The 18055-nt window shown below is 39.3% G+C and overlaps 1 protein-coding gene across 3 annotated transcripts; it reads left to right on the top strand.

Annotated features, from left to right (window-relative positions):
• Nucleotides 1-1150: 1150 nt before the first annotated feature.
• Nucleotides 1151-16190, top strand: inpp5jb (inositol polyphosphate-5-phosphatase Jb). 3 transcript variants are annotated; one of them, XM_067521768.1, is made up of 13 exons: nt 1151-1827; nt 6027-6526; nt 7246-7353; nt 7597-7705; nt 10320-10436; nt 11566-11741; nt 11970-12081; nt 12492-12601; nt 12823-13024; nt 13151-13288; nt 13382-13465; nt 13544-13648; nt 13854-16190. In XM_067521768.1, the coding sequence occupies exons 2-13, from the start codon at nt 6039-6041 to the stop codon at nt 14175-14177; spliced, it is 2073 nt and encodes a 690-aa protein (XP_067377869.1). In that variant the 5' UTR covers nt 1151-1827; nt 6027-6038; the 3' UTR covers nt 14178-16190. The 3 variants fall into 3 exon arrangements, with proteins under 3 accessions (XP_067377869.1, XP_067377871.1, XP_067377870.1); XM_067521769.1 differs by lacking the exon at nt 1151-1827 and adding an exon at nt 6868-6898 and having other exon boundaries at nt 6320-6526; XM_067521770.1 differs by lacking the exon at nt 6027-6526 and having other exon boundaries at nt 1170-1827.
• Nucleotides 16191-18055: the final 1865 nt, after the last annotated feature.

An 18055-nucleotide genomic window follows, 5' to 3' on the forward strand; every position in this document is an offset into this window, starting at 1 on the left:
TCCAGCAATAAAAGCCCAGGACTGTTGAGCAGCTAGAATCCTGCATCAGACAAAAATGGGAGAACATTCCTCTCCTAAAACTCCAGCAACTGGTCTCCTTACTTCCCAGACATTTACAGACAGTTGTTAAAAGAAGAGGGGATGCTACACACTGGTAAACATCACCCTCTTTCAACTTTTTTGAGATGTTGCTGCTGTCAAATTCAAAATAATCGAATATTTCCCATGAAATGTTAAAATGTCTCAGTTTCAACATCTGATATGTTGTTTATAGTCTGTTGTGTACAGAATATGGGGTGATGAGATTTGCAAATCATTGCATTCTGCTTTTATTAAGCAGGAAAGGTTTTTTTTTTAGTTTATCAGTAATTTTTAAAATCCATATTATAATTATAGATTAAAAGGACCATGTTGTTAATGTTTTGTCAGATTGGTTTGTATGACACCAATATATATTGGTGTATAATGCTGCACTTATCCACATTAAGGGACAATGACGAGTGGTCATTTATTACAGTTTTACTGATATTAGAAGTAAAGTCACATTAAGATGAGAACGGGTAAGAAGGAATTAAACTGGCCTCAAGAAAGAATTTTGCCAAACAGTTTAATAGTAAAATATAGTAAAAGATTAAGAAAAAGTTGCATCTGTGTGAAAATGTTACACAAATGTTTAGAATTACAGACAAAATGACATGTCAGATGACTTTGGTACTTCAGTTGCCTCTGTTAGAATGTAGACAAGAGGTAAAGAAATATTTGCACGTTATCTCAAATTAGGGTGAGTCAGGATGTAAACATGATCTGGAACATGATTGGAGCAAAGGCAATTTAACAAGATAGTTTTATAATAAATTCAGAATGAAGATGTGTTTATCAGATAAGGACAGATCCCCGATTGTTTGTTGGGTTGGGTTTCTTTGTGGTCGTTTTGCATATGTCTGTGTTCTCTTTCACGTTTTCTCTCACGTTTTTTTTTTTTTTTTTTTTCTTGTTTTAAATACCCAGTTATTCACCCATGGGGAGGGCTGCACCAAATATCTTCTCCACCAACAGAAACAATTAAAGATGTGTTCTTTTCTGTCAAGGTCTTACTATAGTTAATTTAAAGAGTTCAGGTGCGTATATGTAATTGAGAGTAAGGCTCACCTCTGAGCGTCATGTCCTGATAGTGCCACGCACTGCACTATACTGACCACTGGGTGGCAGCACTATTTCCTCATAGACTTTAATTACATAGAACGGCTCCATACTGCTGAACGTTATACTTGTTCACACAGCAGGTTTGTGGGCGTGACTGCCACAACATTTCCTTTCTACCTGCCCTAGATCTTCGAGCTTCCCAGCCAAGCTCTACTGTAATCTTCAAACTCAACATCGTTGGCAGACTGGCAGCTCGTTTACGGAAGCGCTGCGTGCATCTCCCTCCGCTGAGCTGTACCGGACGTCTTGTTTAATTTGAAGGGCACAGCACACAGACGTGTAGGCGCTGCTGCAGCCTGTGTCTTTAAACGCAGGAAGAGACATTAGTGTTACTAAGAGATGTTGTCTGCCTGCCAAATCTCACGCCTGCATCGCTCCAAACCCACCTGCTCCTCCTGCCAGTCTCGCTGAAGAAGGAAAGCGCCGGGATGCCGATGGTTTCCTACGGAAGGTGATTGGAAAGGAAAGTTCAGTGTGGTTTTAGTTAACCTATTCGCTGAAGGGGCTTCTTGCAAATTTAGTTCGTCCTGAGAGGCTGACCGTCCTCTTCGTCTGCAGAAACCCTACAGTCAACATCTGTCAGCTGTTAAAATCATCTGCACACAAGAGTCAAACCAAATAAAGGTAACAATCTGCTATACGCATGCGTTATTAGTTGTTTTTTTTTTTTTTTGCCCCACACATATTTAATATCTGTTAATCGCCAGTGGTGGTGACACATCAAACACCATGGGTTGTAGTGTTTATTTTAGTTCCATGTTAACATCAGAATACTTCCTTGAAGGCTGATCCTCACGCTGTGGATGTGTATGCGAGTAGTAAATTTTGAGAGACTGTATCACGGTAATGTTTGTAACGTAGAGCCTTCATAATTATGGGTCAGCCAATCATAATTCACACGTTTCCCACCTTTGTTTCTGTGCCAGAATGGAATCCTAAATACGGATTCACACATTGGAAAAGTGTAAACACGGGCTCGGATATTTTCTCTGTGCACACACGAACATGAAAACTCCGGCACCCGTGTGTCTGAGTTAATGTCTGAAAAAACGCCTGATGACCTTCATTCTCTTTTTTTTTCAGTCACACAATTTGTCCTTGAAGCAGAGTATAATTAGACCAGATGCTGTATCTCCTGCTGCTCTCTTTTTAACAACAATCAGTAATCTATGTCACAATAATGTACATCAACCATCGGCCAAATACTGGTGTCCAATAAGTTACACAACAAAGAGCTTGTGTTGTAGTGTTTACATAACAGGATCAGATATGAAATGACACATCCTGTCAGAAAGTCTTCTTCTGGTTTCCAGGCATGTTTACACATATATATGTGCAATCAAAAGCTGTTGTTATAAATGTGTCATTTAACACATTGTAACATTAACAATACCTGCTTTACCCTTACCATATCAAACATCCTAGTTTTTGGTAGTGGCCATATTGCAGTAGAATTTCTCACGTTGGTATGTAATAATGTAGAATAATGGCACTCTTGATGCCTTGATGCACTCAGAAAATATTTAGCAGCAAGCATAAACATCTATAGCTATATCAAATTCAAAACGAAGTGTTTATTCATAGTTCCAACTGCACTAATCATCAGTTCGTCAAAAGTTTTTTTTTGTACTATGAAACAGCTCTCGCAAGTTTTGGTATGTTTAATTGCACATAGTTCAGCTGTCTTTTAAAACCAGTAACTGTTCAGGAAGGAACATTTGGGCAATCGACTAATTTGGCTGCAAGGTTTTCATTTCATGCACATGCAGACATGAGCACAGATGCGTCAGATGTAGAGTGGATTTTTATTGTCGCTGATTGGTTTTAGCTTCTGAGTTTGATTCCATACCTGAATTGCTTCACAGTCAGACCTGAGGTAAAAACATGTTTATTCTAATTTCATGTTGTACAATGTATGCGTGTCAAATATTTGTTAAACCAGATATTAATTTTACCTATGATAACAACATAGTGACTATTTTACTCTACAAAGAAGTTTGTACAGAATTAAGCCCAAGTCTCCATTTGGGCTGATTCATTCTTCTTGTTAATTGAAAAAAGCTGACATTGTCACTTACAATGTAATTTTGCAGTGGAGACAATATAATGTATGTTGTCAGCACGTGACTTCAATGTGCAAAATCATCTTGACGTCCTGCAGCCTTGGCTGTGCCTTGATAGGAATGATGAGGCCCCCTAGACACAGGGTAGAGACATTCTATGGTACTAGGACCTAGAGGAGCCATTTACAGCTGTGGTAGCAGCTGCCGGTGTTATTTCTGTCTGGGTCATCATTAGTATCCCTGTCACAGGGGCATATGGCCCTGGAGGCCCTAAATACTAACACTGCTTGGCTGTAATTTTAACATTAAACCCTGAAGAGATGAGCAAAATGTGATCAGCATTGTTGCTGGGATCACTGTGTTAACAGAAGGCAGCTGTGCACAGCTGAGGAACAAAGTTAAAAGATACTTCAGTGTGAGAATATATATGACTTCCATTTCTTTAACCTCTAAACAGAATGGAAATTCGTCTTTCTTTGAAAGTTTTATCAAATAATCCCATCTGAGCAGCCAAGAAGGCTGGCTAGAGTCTGCTGTTTGGGTTACGCTGCATTCTTTCTGGCTCTCTCAGCTCTCACCCCCCCAGGGTGGTGCATGTAAACACCATGACACATTTGTTTTAATCAAATCATTGCACTCTGAACGTGAGGGGAAAGGGAAATATTTAGCCGCTGCTCTGTCCTATAATGAAAATATATTTTTCTTTGAGGAAAACGGATAAATCTACACTATATTCAGAGTTTGGCATCCAGAAAGAAAATTGTACAAGTGTTTTCCTCATACAAACAAAGCTACTTCCACCTTAACCAATGTCCAAATCTCACATGTTTTATTTCAATATTTCCTTCACTGTTTATCATCCCCATACTGGACCTGGTATTTACATACTGGTATTTTTTCACAGCTTGATTATGCTCTATTCCTGTTATGACCTAGCATCTCTTTCTGTTTTATGTTTACAACTGATTGTGATCTATATCCATTTGTTGTGACGGTGGAAGCTGGAACTATGGCACCTTGACGTCATTGATAATGACGGAGAGGTGGTTGGCTGAAGGAAACAATACAGTGCACGTCGCCGGAGGAGCACAAGTACCACTCACAGCACAGGGGAAAAGATTTTAGGTCTTGAATAGTACAGGCAATCAGTTTGACATAAAAGGAGATATTCACCGTAGAAAAAACTAAATTTGTGGAGCGAGCAATTCAGTGCTATACACGTTGACGATGGGAAGAAAAAACGGATTGGTGAAATGGCATGATAAGAGAGAGTGAGAGAGGGATGGGGGATTAAAGCTTGGAAAAATAGATGGTGCCAGAGGAAAATGTGAGAGGATCAGTTTAGAGACGTATGCAAAAAGACACAGTGTTGTCACTGAATGGACTGTCTCAATTGGTTCTCCATTGTGCTTCCCTTACCTCGTTTTTCACCCACCCACTCCCACGTGTGCCAAGTCTATCAGCCACCCTCCTCCACATTCCCCGTTTCACTAGATGCCATACATGGATCATTATGTTAAGCCCGACACCAGGTTATTGGCAGACTGAAAGACCGGCATGTTTCTAGTCACATGTGGAGTACAGAGCCATGAAAGTCACGGCCTCTGTCTCCTCAAGGTCATGTGAATAATTTTAAGAGAGCTCCATCCTCAAGCAATTGCCATCTCTGTCCTGATCTGACATAGTTGTATATAATGCAAAGGACATTGCCTCAACCATGCAGAGAATATGATGAGTTAATGTCTGCCATGATTTTAAAAATTGGGTTAGGTTTCCTCTAACTCTGAAAATACGCTGACGTTAAATCAGTTCCCACTGGCTGAGGGATCTGGGTCGGACTACCACAGTTTTGTGCCCAAATTGGTTCTGTTAGCACAAGACCATGTCAACAGCTATGCGGCGGGTTTTTTCTGTTTTGGGAATTTAACATCTGAGGATTCTCTTTATGTTTTTATTCTAGGTTTTATCTCTTGATTATGTAGAATTTAAGGACTACAGCGTGCATAATTTGTTTTGTCCACTTATTGTGAGACCATAATTTTGATTCTTTATGGCATTCATCAGACTTACTCTGTAGTTTTTTATTTTTTAATTAATTGAAACAGTTGCAATAATTGAAGAGACTCCTCTTTTAATATCGTCTTGTCACTGTCTGATCCCTCTGCAGCGTCTTCTCTTGTTGTTTGTTTTCATGCTGTGGATTTTTTCTGTTCTCGACAGTGTAGCGGTTCCTCATGTTAGTGTGTGGCAGGTGCACTGAGCTGATTTGAACTGACTTAGCATCTCCCTGGTTACTGGAGGACTGGCAGGCAGCATAGGCAGACCCACCGATTATTCCTCCAGATTTCAAATTTCAAAACTCTCGGGTGTTACTACAGTATGTCTCGTCTTATCTCTTCCTGCTCTCAAGCTGATGTTTTCATGTACTGTACTTGTCTGTTTTAAGGCATTGAGAAGGCAGGTAATTGAACAGTCATGATGGTGGGAGGGGAATGACTCACTCTGTTATCCTGCTGGGTCAATAGGGTCTCATGACAGTCCTACACTCACCAGCTAAATTGGCTTGTTATTTAAAAGAGGAGCTGTCTGTTGCGCAGTCCAATATTGCAATGAAAAAAATGCTTCCTGTGCCTGAATTTTATGAATCTGTCCTAATAATTCTTATAATGCATAAACTTATCTTCATCGTCAATTGTGTGAGGAATATAAAAACTTCCAAAAATACATACCTAATTCTGACAATTGACTTCTTTGTCACAGAAATTTTAAGAAATGGACAAAGATAAGCAGAGTGAAAGCCAAACACGAGAAGGCAACCCAAATGGAGTAACAAAAGCTTCAATAACAACTGCTGCTCCAGCATCCGATAGAGTGGTTCCAGCTACTACTGGCCAAGCTGCATCCCCTGTCAGACCTCGGAGGCCCCAGCGAAGCGCCAGAATAGAGGGCTTTGTAGACATCTCTGAACCTAAACCTGAACCCCCTTCAGTGGCTAACCAGGGCGAGTGCTCTCTTGATGGCTCTGCAGATAGTCATGCCAAACCCTCTCACCGTGTAGCAGGAAAACCCTTAGGAGAGCACATGGGGCCCAACATTAAGGCTGGTCCTAAAGGCCCAGGACACCACCCAGTTAGGGCTGCCTCAGTGCCCCACCCACCTGCTAGCAGACCTCTGCCTCCTCATCTGAACCCTCATGCACAGAGAGCCCTCTCTGTGGCAGGTACTGCTGACACTCAGGCCCAGACAGTGGAGGACTTCAGGCAAGTTCCCTGATCTGTGTCTTCTAACTAATCTCGGGATGTATTCATAGGGTCTCAGCTATTTGTTAAATATTTATATGTACTGGTAATAAATTATAAATGCAGGACTTAAACTCAATACATTACCTATTTTTTGGAGAGCAATGTGAATTATTTTTGTAACACATTCAACAATCAGAAAACTATAAATACCATTTAATGTTCTTTTGTAAAGGTTACATAATATAGGTGATTTTAGGTGATTAAAGCTTTTAATGTTAAACTTGAACAGGGTGATATTATTTACTTTCAAATAGCCTATGTAATATTTGTGTCTTTCTTTCCTTGCCTCTTTTAAATAGGTGTGTCTCTAACTACTCTACAGCTCAATAGGTACTAAAACACTGTACAGTAGTTGAACTGAATTTCTGAAGTCAATTATGTTGCTGAAATGGTGAATATTGGGACACTAATAAGTCAGTGACCTTTAACAAAATCCTATGCCAGAATGTCAGAAAGTATGTCACTTCAACTACATATAACCCAAGACTAAAATACAGTAAAAAACACAGTAAAAAAAACACATTGAAGAAAAGGTCATTAGGATAAGAAAAGATAAAATACATATGTGAAATATTAATACAAATGTTCTTTAATCTAAAAGTCTTTAGGCTTTGATAGTGAGGTGAGTAGGAGGTGAGTGCTTGTGAGAGATTTCATTTAATGCCTTTTTTTTCCAGAGTGCACATCATCACTTGGAATGTGGGTTCAGCCACTCCACCTGATGACATGACTTCTTTGCTGGGGCTGAATGTGGGTGATGGAAACACAGACATGTACATTATCGGGTGGGTGTTTTGTGGTACAGTAACCATCCACTTTTTATCAAAGCTGAAGTGTCCATTAACGTTCACTTGTTCCACATCAAAACTTCAAACAATGAGGCTAATGAGCAGTGTCTCCCTACAGCGATAATTCTTTTCTATTTAGTAATCCACTATTACATTATGAAAGCTCTCTCTCATCAGCTTCACATGCATCTCTGTCTGCTGTTGACCCTTGCGCCTTATCTTTTGTCCTTTTTCTTCTAGGCTGCAAGAAGTGAACTCAATGATTAACAAAAGGCTGAAAGATGTCCTCTTCACAGACCAGTGGAGTGAGGTCTGCATGGAAAGACTCAGCCCCTTTGGTTACGTGCTGGTCAGTAATGGCTTTTAGGAATAAACACGTATTCACACTTTCAGTGGAAAATGCTAGACAGCTTAGGTTCATGCACAATACATGATTGCTGATGAGATCTCTGTTTCCGGCTGCTGTTTTGGCTCATCTTGTTCCCTAAGCAACGGATGGGGCGATAATTTATAACAGGCATGTAATGTCAGCATGTCAGCTATATTCTGCTGTCTGCTAAGCTTGTAATGCAAAGTCAAGTTCTCTCTGCCTCATGGTCCTAATCTGTGCTCCTTTCTGTCTGTATATCTGCTCTCTTTTCTTTATGCTTTTATTTTTTAGTGCCTTCACATACCCATTTTGAAAAGGAATATCAGTTTGCATGTAATGCAAATATTGAGTGTGCACACCAAATACTTCATACACCATTGGAAGCATGCCAAACAAACATTATTATTTTTTCAAGACCTGTCTGGTGTTTCATGTTTAAGGGATGCATACTGGTTATTTGTGGCTGGTGTTCATCTTTTTAAATGCTTTGCTTTGTTGGCATAGTAAGCAAAAGAGTGTGAATCAGCTGTTGAACTAAAAGAGCTAGACAAATGTCTCCCACGGTGATGTTTTATTTTTGGATCACATTATTGTCAGTGTAGATGTGTCTCTCACAGTGACACTGATGCTGTCCTCCAGCCATCTCATGGTCTGCTACATTCGATTGAACCTCGCAAAAACCATCTTGATGTGAGATTTCTGTTTACTTTATGTAGATATTACTGTATGAGCAGGACAGGTAATGTTTTGGAGCTTGGCTTCAGTAGAGGCCACATCAGTATGTATGTGTCTGTTCATGACATGGTGGACAGACTCACAAACACCTCATCTGTTCTCTCTGCTCTGACATAGTCTGCTCACCGAGTCTCCTTGCTAGGTTCAAACTGTAACTTCTGCAAGAAACCTTTCTCTAATCAGCCCTTTAGGTTAAAAGCACAGAGCCAACAAAACATGTTGTGACTATTTACCATGCAGTTGTTGAGCATTGCCCTATTTTGTGTTATGGTAAGCTACAATTTAAATGCACAAATAAGCAAAGACAGGTTTTTTCTGACCCCATCTCATAATGCTCCCTGGCACACTCATGTTTGCAGTGTTTTATGCGACAGATCCTGATGACTGAGCATTTGAGTCTAAACAATTTCGGTTTTATAAAAAGCATTATACATGTATTAGAATAAATAATATTTAATAATTTTGTAATTAAAGTAGGACGGAAGTTAAAGCTTCAATTTACAAGGTTTGGGAATGGTGCTATCTGTAACATGAGAAAATCCATCCATCAGGACATTAATTACTGACACTGTGTCAAAGCCCCAGTGTCCTATATATACACATACGGTACCATTATGGTTATCTGTGGTTGTCAGTATTGGAGACTACAATTACTATTCTGGTGTTTTGCACTGAACGTCTTTAAAATTCCTAGACCGCCCAGCTAACATCCCACTTGTTACTCACAGCTCATTTCTTCAGTCAGCACGTGTCAAATATACACTGCTGCGTGCACACACACACACACACACACACACACACACACACACACACACACACACACACACATATACAAACACTTGTCTTTGAGCTTAGATGTATTTTTTGTTCTATGCCAAAATGTAGTTTGGCAGCATTTGGGAGCTGTTCCAGTGTTCACTGATGTTAATGAGAAATACTTTTTAACCACAGAACACAGAGGCAAAGGTGTATTCTCTCAGACGTTCTGCAGCCGAACACACACACACTCATTGTCGGCTCACTTTACGGTTCAGTAGAATTTGTTATGCAACAAAGCCGTTGAGTTGTATACAAGGAAGAGGGTCTTATGTCACGTGGTGACGTGTTCCTCTATAACTGCTCACAAGGCATTTGTGGTAGGGTGTGATTGTGCTTCTTGGGCCTGGGGGATGGGGATTGGGTTGTGTGGATGACTGGAAAACTGAGTATGGGGAGATAAACCACAGTATCTCTTGAGAGGGTTGGCATAGCATGGAAATATCTTATCTTGTTGCACTTAAGAAATACATGTGCCATTTTCCTGCACCTCTTTTACAGTACAGAAATATCTGCACTGCTTTTTATACCAGTGGCAAACAAATGTCAAAATATGCAAACTATCATGTAGCATGACAAGAAGCAAGTGCTGAAGAGGACGGTGAAGGGCTTGAAGAAACAAAAGGTCTGACCATCAAGTGACCAGAGGGTGCACTTTACAGGTGGGTTTGGTTCTGTTATGAGGGCAGACTATAAGCTGTGGCCTCCCTAATGTGCAGTTCTCTGTGCTCCATATAAAGTAGTAGGGGGAGAGCTGAGCTGCAGGCTAAAAAGGAAATACGACAGGGCAGAAAGAGAAGGGGTGCATGAGCAAGCAAAGAGAAAGTGAGCAGCCGAAAACGACAGACACCAAAGCCTGATCCAACTCAGTGTATTTGTTTATTGACCTCTGCAGTTACACTGAACTCTAAGGCTCCTCTGTTTTCAGAAATATGCAAAGTTCCCTCTCCTAGCTCTCAGTGTGTGTTTTTCATGTTTTTCTATCTTGTTCTTCTCGTCCATTTGTCCCCATGTCTGTTTGTCCCCACCCTTCTGCCCCCAGGTGACTTCTCAGCGGATGCAGGGGTTGCTACTGCTGGTCTTCGCCAAGTATTTTCACCTGCCTTTTCTCCGCGGAGTGCAGACTGAGACCACTCGCACTGGCCTGGGTGGTTACTGGGTGAGATGCCTGTTGACACTATTCTGCGATTAGCACTGTGTCATGGAAATGTCACACAATAATGCTTAGCTGTACAAAGAATGACATCAATGTTGGAGTGACTTGGTTGACACCCTCATAGTTTTCCACTGCACTTTCTACACACTTCAACTGCTTGGCTTGTAAAAAGTTTACTTTGTTCAGAAATGTTGAGCGTGCTGTAATGTTAGATCTGCTAATCTATTGCAAATGACCATGCAACATGGCAGGCTGCATTAACTGCAGTCTAGCCAGTTTTTTTCAAACTGTCAAATGGTGTTCCATCCAGTTGATGAGAATAAACGGATAGATGTTGGTATCTCACTGCCAGCAGGTATTAATTCTGCATGTTGGTATCTCACTGCCAGCAGGTATTAATTCTGCAAAACAAACACAAACTCCAGACTCTCATTTTTAGTCATTTTTATTGTGTATTAAATTGTATGAAATTTAAATAGAACCATAACAAAAAGCATGCCACTACAGAACCTCGAGGAATTTATTCTACAATCCTCATTTATCTTTGAAAGAGGATGAAAATAGGTTTCTTGCAACATGCTGCTTAAATACTATTGCATGCTCTAAGGCAGGGTCAAGGTACCTTAACAAATGAAGACTGGTTGACTGCTGCAGTTTTGTGGCTCTTATTTTTAAGTACAAATTTGCTTTTGCCTATCTCGTGTGAGCATAAATAAACACACACACCCTGCATATTTTACAGTAAAGCATCTTTTGTTCTTTAGCAAGTCAGATCAGTTGGGAGAACAGTGGCAAGATCCATCCTTTCCCCCCACTGTGCACTTCATTGTTAACATTAAAAATTTATGGTGTTCTTCACTCATGCTTAATGAGTCAACATCCTGTTTGTCTGAGACACACACTGTACAGTGAAAACTGACCCACAAATTTCTTTTTAGACTTCTCCATTACTGACGGTATTTAATGTATTAAGTCTTTGATTGAATCACTTACTTTTGCTTCTGGGGAAATATTAGATGCCTACAAACATGTTCTCTCTCTCTTAATATACGGTGTGTGTGTTTGTGTGTGTGTGTGCGTATGTACGCATGCCTAAATTACCTCTGCCCTTTGCTTGTCTCTTGTTTTACAGGGAAATAAAGGTGGAGTGAGTGCTCGCATGTCCGTGTTTGGTCACACAATCTGCTTCCTCAACTGCCACCTCCCAGCTCACATGGAAAACTCAGATCAGCGCATGGAGGACTTTGAGAGCATCCTGCAGCAACAGCAGTTTGAGGGGCAGACTGCCACTGGGGTTCTTGACCATGAGTACGTCAGCATACATAAACACATAGATGTTTAGTTAAATGTAGCTGTCTGATAAGTAGTAAAATATGATAAAACATTTGTATTCTGCTATGTGTGTGACGAACATTGCTCCAAATGATCGTACAATGTTTAAGACTGTTGTGTTAGCCTGCATTTGTTTCAGCTAGTTGTACCTGATAAACTTTCAAGTGTGTATACTTATTGTAAATTTCCTCCTTTTTCAAACAGCTTGGTGTTTTGGTTTGGTGATCTCAACTTTCGCATTGATGATCTGGATATGCAAGTGGTAAAATCAGCCATCGATAACAACAAGTTTTCCATACTGTGGGAAAAGGATCAGGTAAAAATGGAGATTGTATTTATATTAGATTAAAAATTTACTAATTTCCTCTTCATGTGGTATTTATGTGCAACTTGTACCATGGACATGTGTGCCTCTACATTATTTTGGTTTTTAATATTTGAATAACTACTACTACTTTGAAGTCTACTTTGTAGTCTCAAGTCTACTTTATAAATATTTGCCAGGCTTGTTTTCCATAAAACCTGTACTAAAATCTTAACTTGTTTGTTATTTTAATAGCTAAAATGACATAAAAAAATTAATAAAGCATTTGAAAAAAATGTCTTCTGTTCTGCCACACTATGCACTGTGCAGGTTATGCCACTAGAGGGCAACGGGAAGGGTGCACTGCTAGTGCCAAAAGGAAATCCTCAGTGTGAGATGTCTACTAATTTTCTGTGTTACAGCTCAACATGGCCAAGGATAATGAGACTGTGCTGGAGGGATTCCAAGAGGGACCACTGAAATTCCCTCCAACCTACAAGTTTGACATTGGAACAAATACATATGACACAAGGTTTGTGTTGCCAGGGTTGCTGTTATTAATTCTAGGTCACTGACCAGATAGCTCAGGAGATGTTACTCCTTTATCTCCTTTCTGAAAGGTTCTCACTTGCCTGGGGACACATGAAAGTGCTTTTCTTTTTTTACTACATGTAGTTTTTTAAAATAAAATTGTGTTTAGGAAAAATCTTTCTCTTTTCTAAGTTCTTGCCTCTGTTTCTGTCAACATCCCAGTGGAAAGAAGCGCAAACCGGCTTGGACGGATCGGATTTTGTGGTGCCTGCGAGCCACTGCACCTCCCAGTGTCAGCGCCGGTAAGCCTGGGTCCGTTTCAGGATTAACCAGTGGGACCAAAGTGACACAGCACGGCTACCGAAGTCACATGGAATACACCGTCAGTGACCACAAACCAGTTTCCTCCATCTTTACCCTGCAGGTAGGACAAACAAGGGTGCATAAAGATGACTTTCACCACTTTGCTAATATTGGTGCTTCCATCTTTAAAATGTTATACAGGAAACTCTGTATAAATATTTAAATGTAAGTTGAATGTTTTTTGTAGTTTCAATACAAGGTGGATATTCCCTTGGTCACAATCATAGTGGCAGATGAGTGGAATAGCATTGCTGATGCCACAGCAAAATTCAAACTGGCGCCCAACTACTCCCGCAGCTCCTGGGACTGGATAGGGCTGTACAAGGTAACCTCTACTATATTACTGCTATGACAGTTGGTGAAAAACATTTACTTCTTTAAACTACCAGGTTTAATCATGTTGCTGCTTCCCCCATAGGTGGGTTTTAAACACCACAAGGACTATGTGGGATATGTTTGGGCCAAGCAAGAAGAAGCAGATTTTCTTCGACAGGAGCATGAGGTAATCTCAATAAATGTGGATTTTGCCTCATTAAAAAATCTTTCACATGAAAAAAATCTTTCACTAACTATTTTGCAGGTAATCTTTACTGAAGAGGAGTTGCCCAAAGGCTCAGGGGACTTTATCTTGGGTTACTATAGCAACAACATGAGCAGCATAGTGGGTGTAACAGAGCCATTTCAGGTAATCATAACTCTGGCACTGCTTTTTTGAGGTTGAATCAATGAACAGCTTGATGACTTAGAGACTGATATCACATTGATTGTGTGCTATTTCTGCTGATGTTATGTATCTTTTACACTTTTTTCTATGCTTTTTTCTTTGCTTCTCTTTCTCCAATTTTAACATCCTCCATCTCAGTCTTATAATATTTGCCATCTATCTTCAGATCCAGCTTCCCACTTCAGACCTCAACACCAGTTCTTCAGACAGCTCAGACTTTAGCTCTGAAGATGACAGCACTGTCCACATGAAGACGAGGGCCCGTACTCCCAGTCCACATAAGGGCAAGAACCACAAGCATCACAGCCACAGCCACAGCCGCTCCAGCAGCCCTGCACAAGCCAACATTAAAGAGCTCAGTGCCACTGCTGCTTCTTTATCCAACACCATAGCAGGTGAGCGTGCGTTCATAGGACAGCCAGCAGAGGGCAGCAGCAAGGCATGTGGATCTGGGAAGAAGGATGAAAACGTGGAGGATTCGTCCATGTGATAAACTGCCAAATGCTGCTGTTGTTACAGGTCACATAGCCAACTTTTGTGTTTTTTATTTTAAACATTTAATACACTGTATGATTTCTATAAAGAAAAATTGCAGTTAATTATGACATTCTTTTCAGGAACAGCCATCTGGTCTGGCCAGAAGGCTTACTTTGCCTTGAGTTGTTTTATTAAGATGTTTATTTATAAACTTTTAACTTTGTCTTGTACTTGTACTATCTTTGGCTTTGTCTGTTCTCAGGTGTGGACAGTACAGGGAGCTGACATCTTGTGTTAGGAAATACATATTCCCTGCTCTGGAAATTCAGTAGGCATTTAACAGCGACATGATACATAACACCCAGGGAGCATTTAAAATTATCAATTGAAGGCCTAAATTTCCTTCACGGTGCATAAAAACAGAGCAGAACCAAACTAGGTGCAGAGTGACATTTTAGGGGCCCTGCCACTAGCCCTCGCAGCAGCATAGCATGTCAGTGCAGAGCGCAAATGTGTGAGCAAAGGCCTTTAAATAGACCACGAAATCAGTGCAGTGGGATGATGGGTGTGGGAGGTTAGCTGTTAGCTGAGACAGCATATCTGTCATACCAAAAGTAGTTGATTAATAGCTGGCCACTAAGTCTGCTGGGACAACTACAGTGGTAACAACTACAGTAATATGGGACCCAATGTGTATTACTTTTACACACATATATGTACACATTTGTGTGAGTTATAGGCCTTATCTAATGTCTGCTTTTTGCGGCAACAAAGAAGTGATGTTATTTTTTTTACTAATTTACCCAGAAAACAAAAAAAATACGTACTTTGATTCCCTTTCAATATTTATTAAATCCTTTGGTGTTATTTCTTGATGTTTTGAACACAGAAGCAAGCAATCAAGGCTTCAATCTGAATTTGTAGGGCAACTGAGCAGGGACTCTACTATGTAGAGCTACTACATCATTTAGTATTATACTGTAAGTAGTATGATACACCACTGATGTGTTCCAATATTGTGAAGTATCACAGTGCTAATGTGATATTTCAAATACATTACATGTTTTTTTTTGCCTGTTTCCTTTTACATTCGCTTTTCAGTTAGCTATGTGTTTGTCTTTTTCTTTAGCTCAGATCCTCCCTTACTGATCCTGATGATTTGCTTGTAGTGACAATAGTCATGGTAGCTGTGATGCATTGTTGTGTAACCTTGGATGCATTATCTTAGACATGTTATACTTTTGGGCTATTAGCATGGGGCAGTGTACATTGTAGTTGTAACAGTGTGTGTGTGTGTATGGAATCAGTTATTGTATTTGAGTGTTTTTATGAATGTGTATGTGTGTTTGTGTACAGTTATGACGGTTTAGGTGTGTGTGTGTGTGTAGGTCGATAGGTAGCTATGGCAATGAATCGTGAATGACTGTGTTTGCTGCTGGACATACTGTACATTCCTGTACTGTGATTTTTGTGCCGTAAAGTGCTGTTTTTGACTCCTCTTTGTCATAATTGTGGCCATCTAATTGTTAGAAAATATGGACATTATGACTATTAAACTAAATAAATGTTGGATTAATTAAATGCTGGATAGTTGGAATAATTAAATGCAGGACAGTAATCCTTGCATAAATCTGAAATTTCATAGTGCAGTCATGTATTTTCTTAGGTCTGTTTTCAATAGAGTAACATGTTTTTAAAAAGATTGTATGAACTTTGTCCTATTTTAGCTAAGTTAGATAAGTATGATCAGTACACAAGTCCTGAACAGTGATTATCTATTGTGTAATGTTAATGAAAAATGTTCATTAATGAATGTTAATAATTTGTAATTCTGTGGTTAAAATAGAAGAAGTATATATGTAAAGTATGGTAGAAAACAAAATAGGAGACAATCTATGACACAAATTATTTTACTTAGATTATGTATTTATTTTCTTATTTGACTGTCAATCTGTTGAGCCTGAATTCTGCTGGCCAGTGAGAGAAATTTATTTCAAAGAAATACAATATTACATAATATTGAGAATGTTCTTTTTGTATTTGAAACAGTGAAGAGAGTTGGATTTCTGTTAATTAAATATGTTTCCATTTTAGTAAATGCAAATCAAATGTCTGTTTTAATGTTATTGTATTTAGTCTACAGTTGCTTGAATAATTGTTGATGAAAGTGACAAAAAATGAAGCAAGCTTATGAGGTATTGATTATTAGCACGTAAGGGTGGTTTCATCTAAACAGTGAGACAATACGTTTTTTCAAGGGTTGCTTGCTTTGTCTCCCCAAAACTAGAGCAAATCTGTCCAAATAACAAAAATATATACTCCCTTTCAAACGGTGGTCTGTTTCTTGAGTTTCTTCATAGATATTATCTGTTTTTTTCTTGTGCAACTGGCCATAGTGACACATGAGGTGAACAACATGATTTAAGATTTTTCTACTGAAAGGTACAGTATGTTTATATAAGACTATACAATATATGGTTGTGTGGATAAATATTTTTGTTGTGATGGTTAGAATTAAGTCAGGGTGGGTTAGGGTAGGGTTTGGGTTAGGGTAAGTGTTATGCCCTGAAAGAATGCCTTCTGAGATGATAAAATGTTTGCACAAATAAGTGCAGTCAATATCTCCCTGAGCTAGTTACTATAAAGGTCATTAATACAACAACAGTAAAATCCATTATCTCTGCATTATCTCTATTTGGGTAAAAGTTATCACTTACCCAAATAAATTAAACTTAATTTATTGATTAAAAGTGCTAGAGTAAACCGTCAGTCCATGTCATCTATTTATAATCTTAACCATTCACCTTTAAGTGACTTGCAACGGTTTGTGCTGGAAGTTACTTTCTATTTTACACTTTTTTAATAAATGTGGGTCGTAAACAACACATCCTGGAGGAGGCAACATCAGGTGCATCTTGCATCATGCTTTGGCCCTCTGAAAAGAAAGTGTCCACCATTGCAAATTCATGCTGACAGTGCCATTCTGATGCAACACTGGCCAGGGATTGAGTCGCTTTAGTGAGACTAAATACCATAAGTTCAAGCAATGATTAATACTGGTAAATGAATTGAGTACAAAGACACAGGCTGAATATACAAATGGGGCTGCAGTGTGAAGAATCTTGATTTTGGCTATTCTATCAGAATTGCAAAATCGAAATGATCTCACTTCCAGTAGATAAATTTGTTTGCAGGCAGAATGGAACCTTTGATTTTTTTCACCTTCAGTGACCTTGTGATATGAGTCAATCTGTGGAATAACCCTCTCCAGCACACACAGTAGTAATGCTTTATCTGACATGGGGATAATAAATATTACCCAACAGTGATTGTTGGTTATTTAACCTTCACAGTGACTGAGTATTGACTTCAGTAATAGTATGGTCAACGTGTTATATTTCCTCACAGTAGGTCAGTAAGCACATCTGGTCTCTGTGTTTTGTCAAGTAACAACAGGCTTAGATTGAATCAACACTGCTTGTGTGCCACACACCTTCGTGCTATGTCAAGCTGACATGCCACACAATAATATCAAGTTTCTTAAAAATGGGAAGATTAAGGCTGACCTGAAACTTGTAACTACTAAGTCCCAGTTTCATTGTGTGTTTTTCACCTTTTTTTGACGTAACTTTTGAATTAAATATCATATTCCAAAATTTTAACGACAAATATTCTCAGAAATAATTTCAGGCAGTTAGTGTCTTGAAATATATAAAACAGGGATGCTTTGGAGATACGCCAGTCCTCATAGTGACATTAATTAAACCCATCTGCATCCTACAGAGGTACAACATGTTCACAATAAAAGGTATTGATTATATTACACAACAGTGCCTCGAGTGAAATAGGAACATAGGAGCTTCCACAGAGAAATATAATCTAGTATTTTGA

This window comes from Channa argus, chromosome 11 (genome assembly GCF_033026475.1).
Source record: "Channa argus isolate prfri chromosome 11, Channa argus male v1.0, whole genome shotgun sequence".
In the NCBI taxonomy this organism is placed as follows: domain Eukaryota; kingdom Metazoa; phylum Chordata; class Actinopteri; order Anabantiformes; family Channidae; genus Channa; species Channa argus.

Excerpts from the sequence above, each read along its gene's own strand:
- inpp5jb (XM_067521768.1), top strand. The coding sequence starts at position 6,039 with ATGGACAAAGATAAGCAGAGTGAAAGCCAAACACGAGAAGGCAACCCA. Across the intron at positions 12,602-12,822 it reads ACAAATACATATGACACAAG|TGGAAAGAAGCGCAAACCGG; the intron begins GTTTGTGTTGCC and ends TCAACATCCCAG. Across the intron at positions 13,466-13,543 it reads TTCTTCGACAGGAGCATGAG|GTAATCTTTACTGAAGAGGA; the intron begins GTAATCTCAATA and ends ACTATTTTGCAG.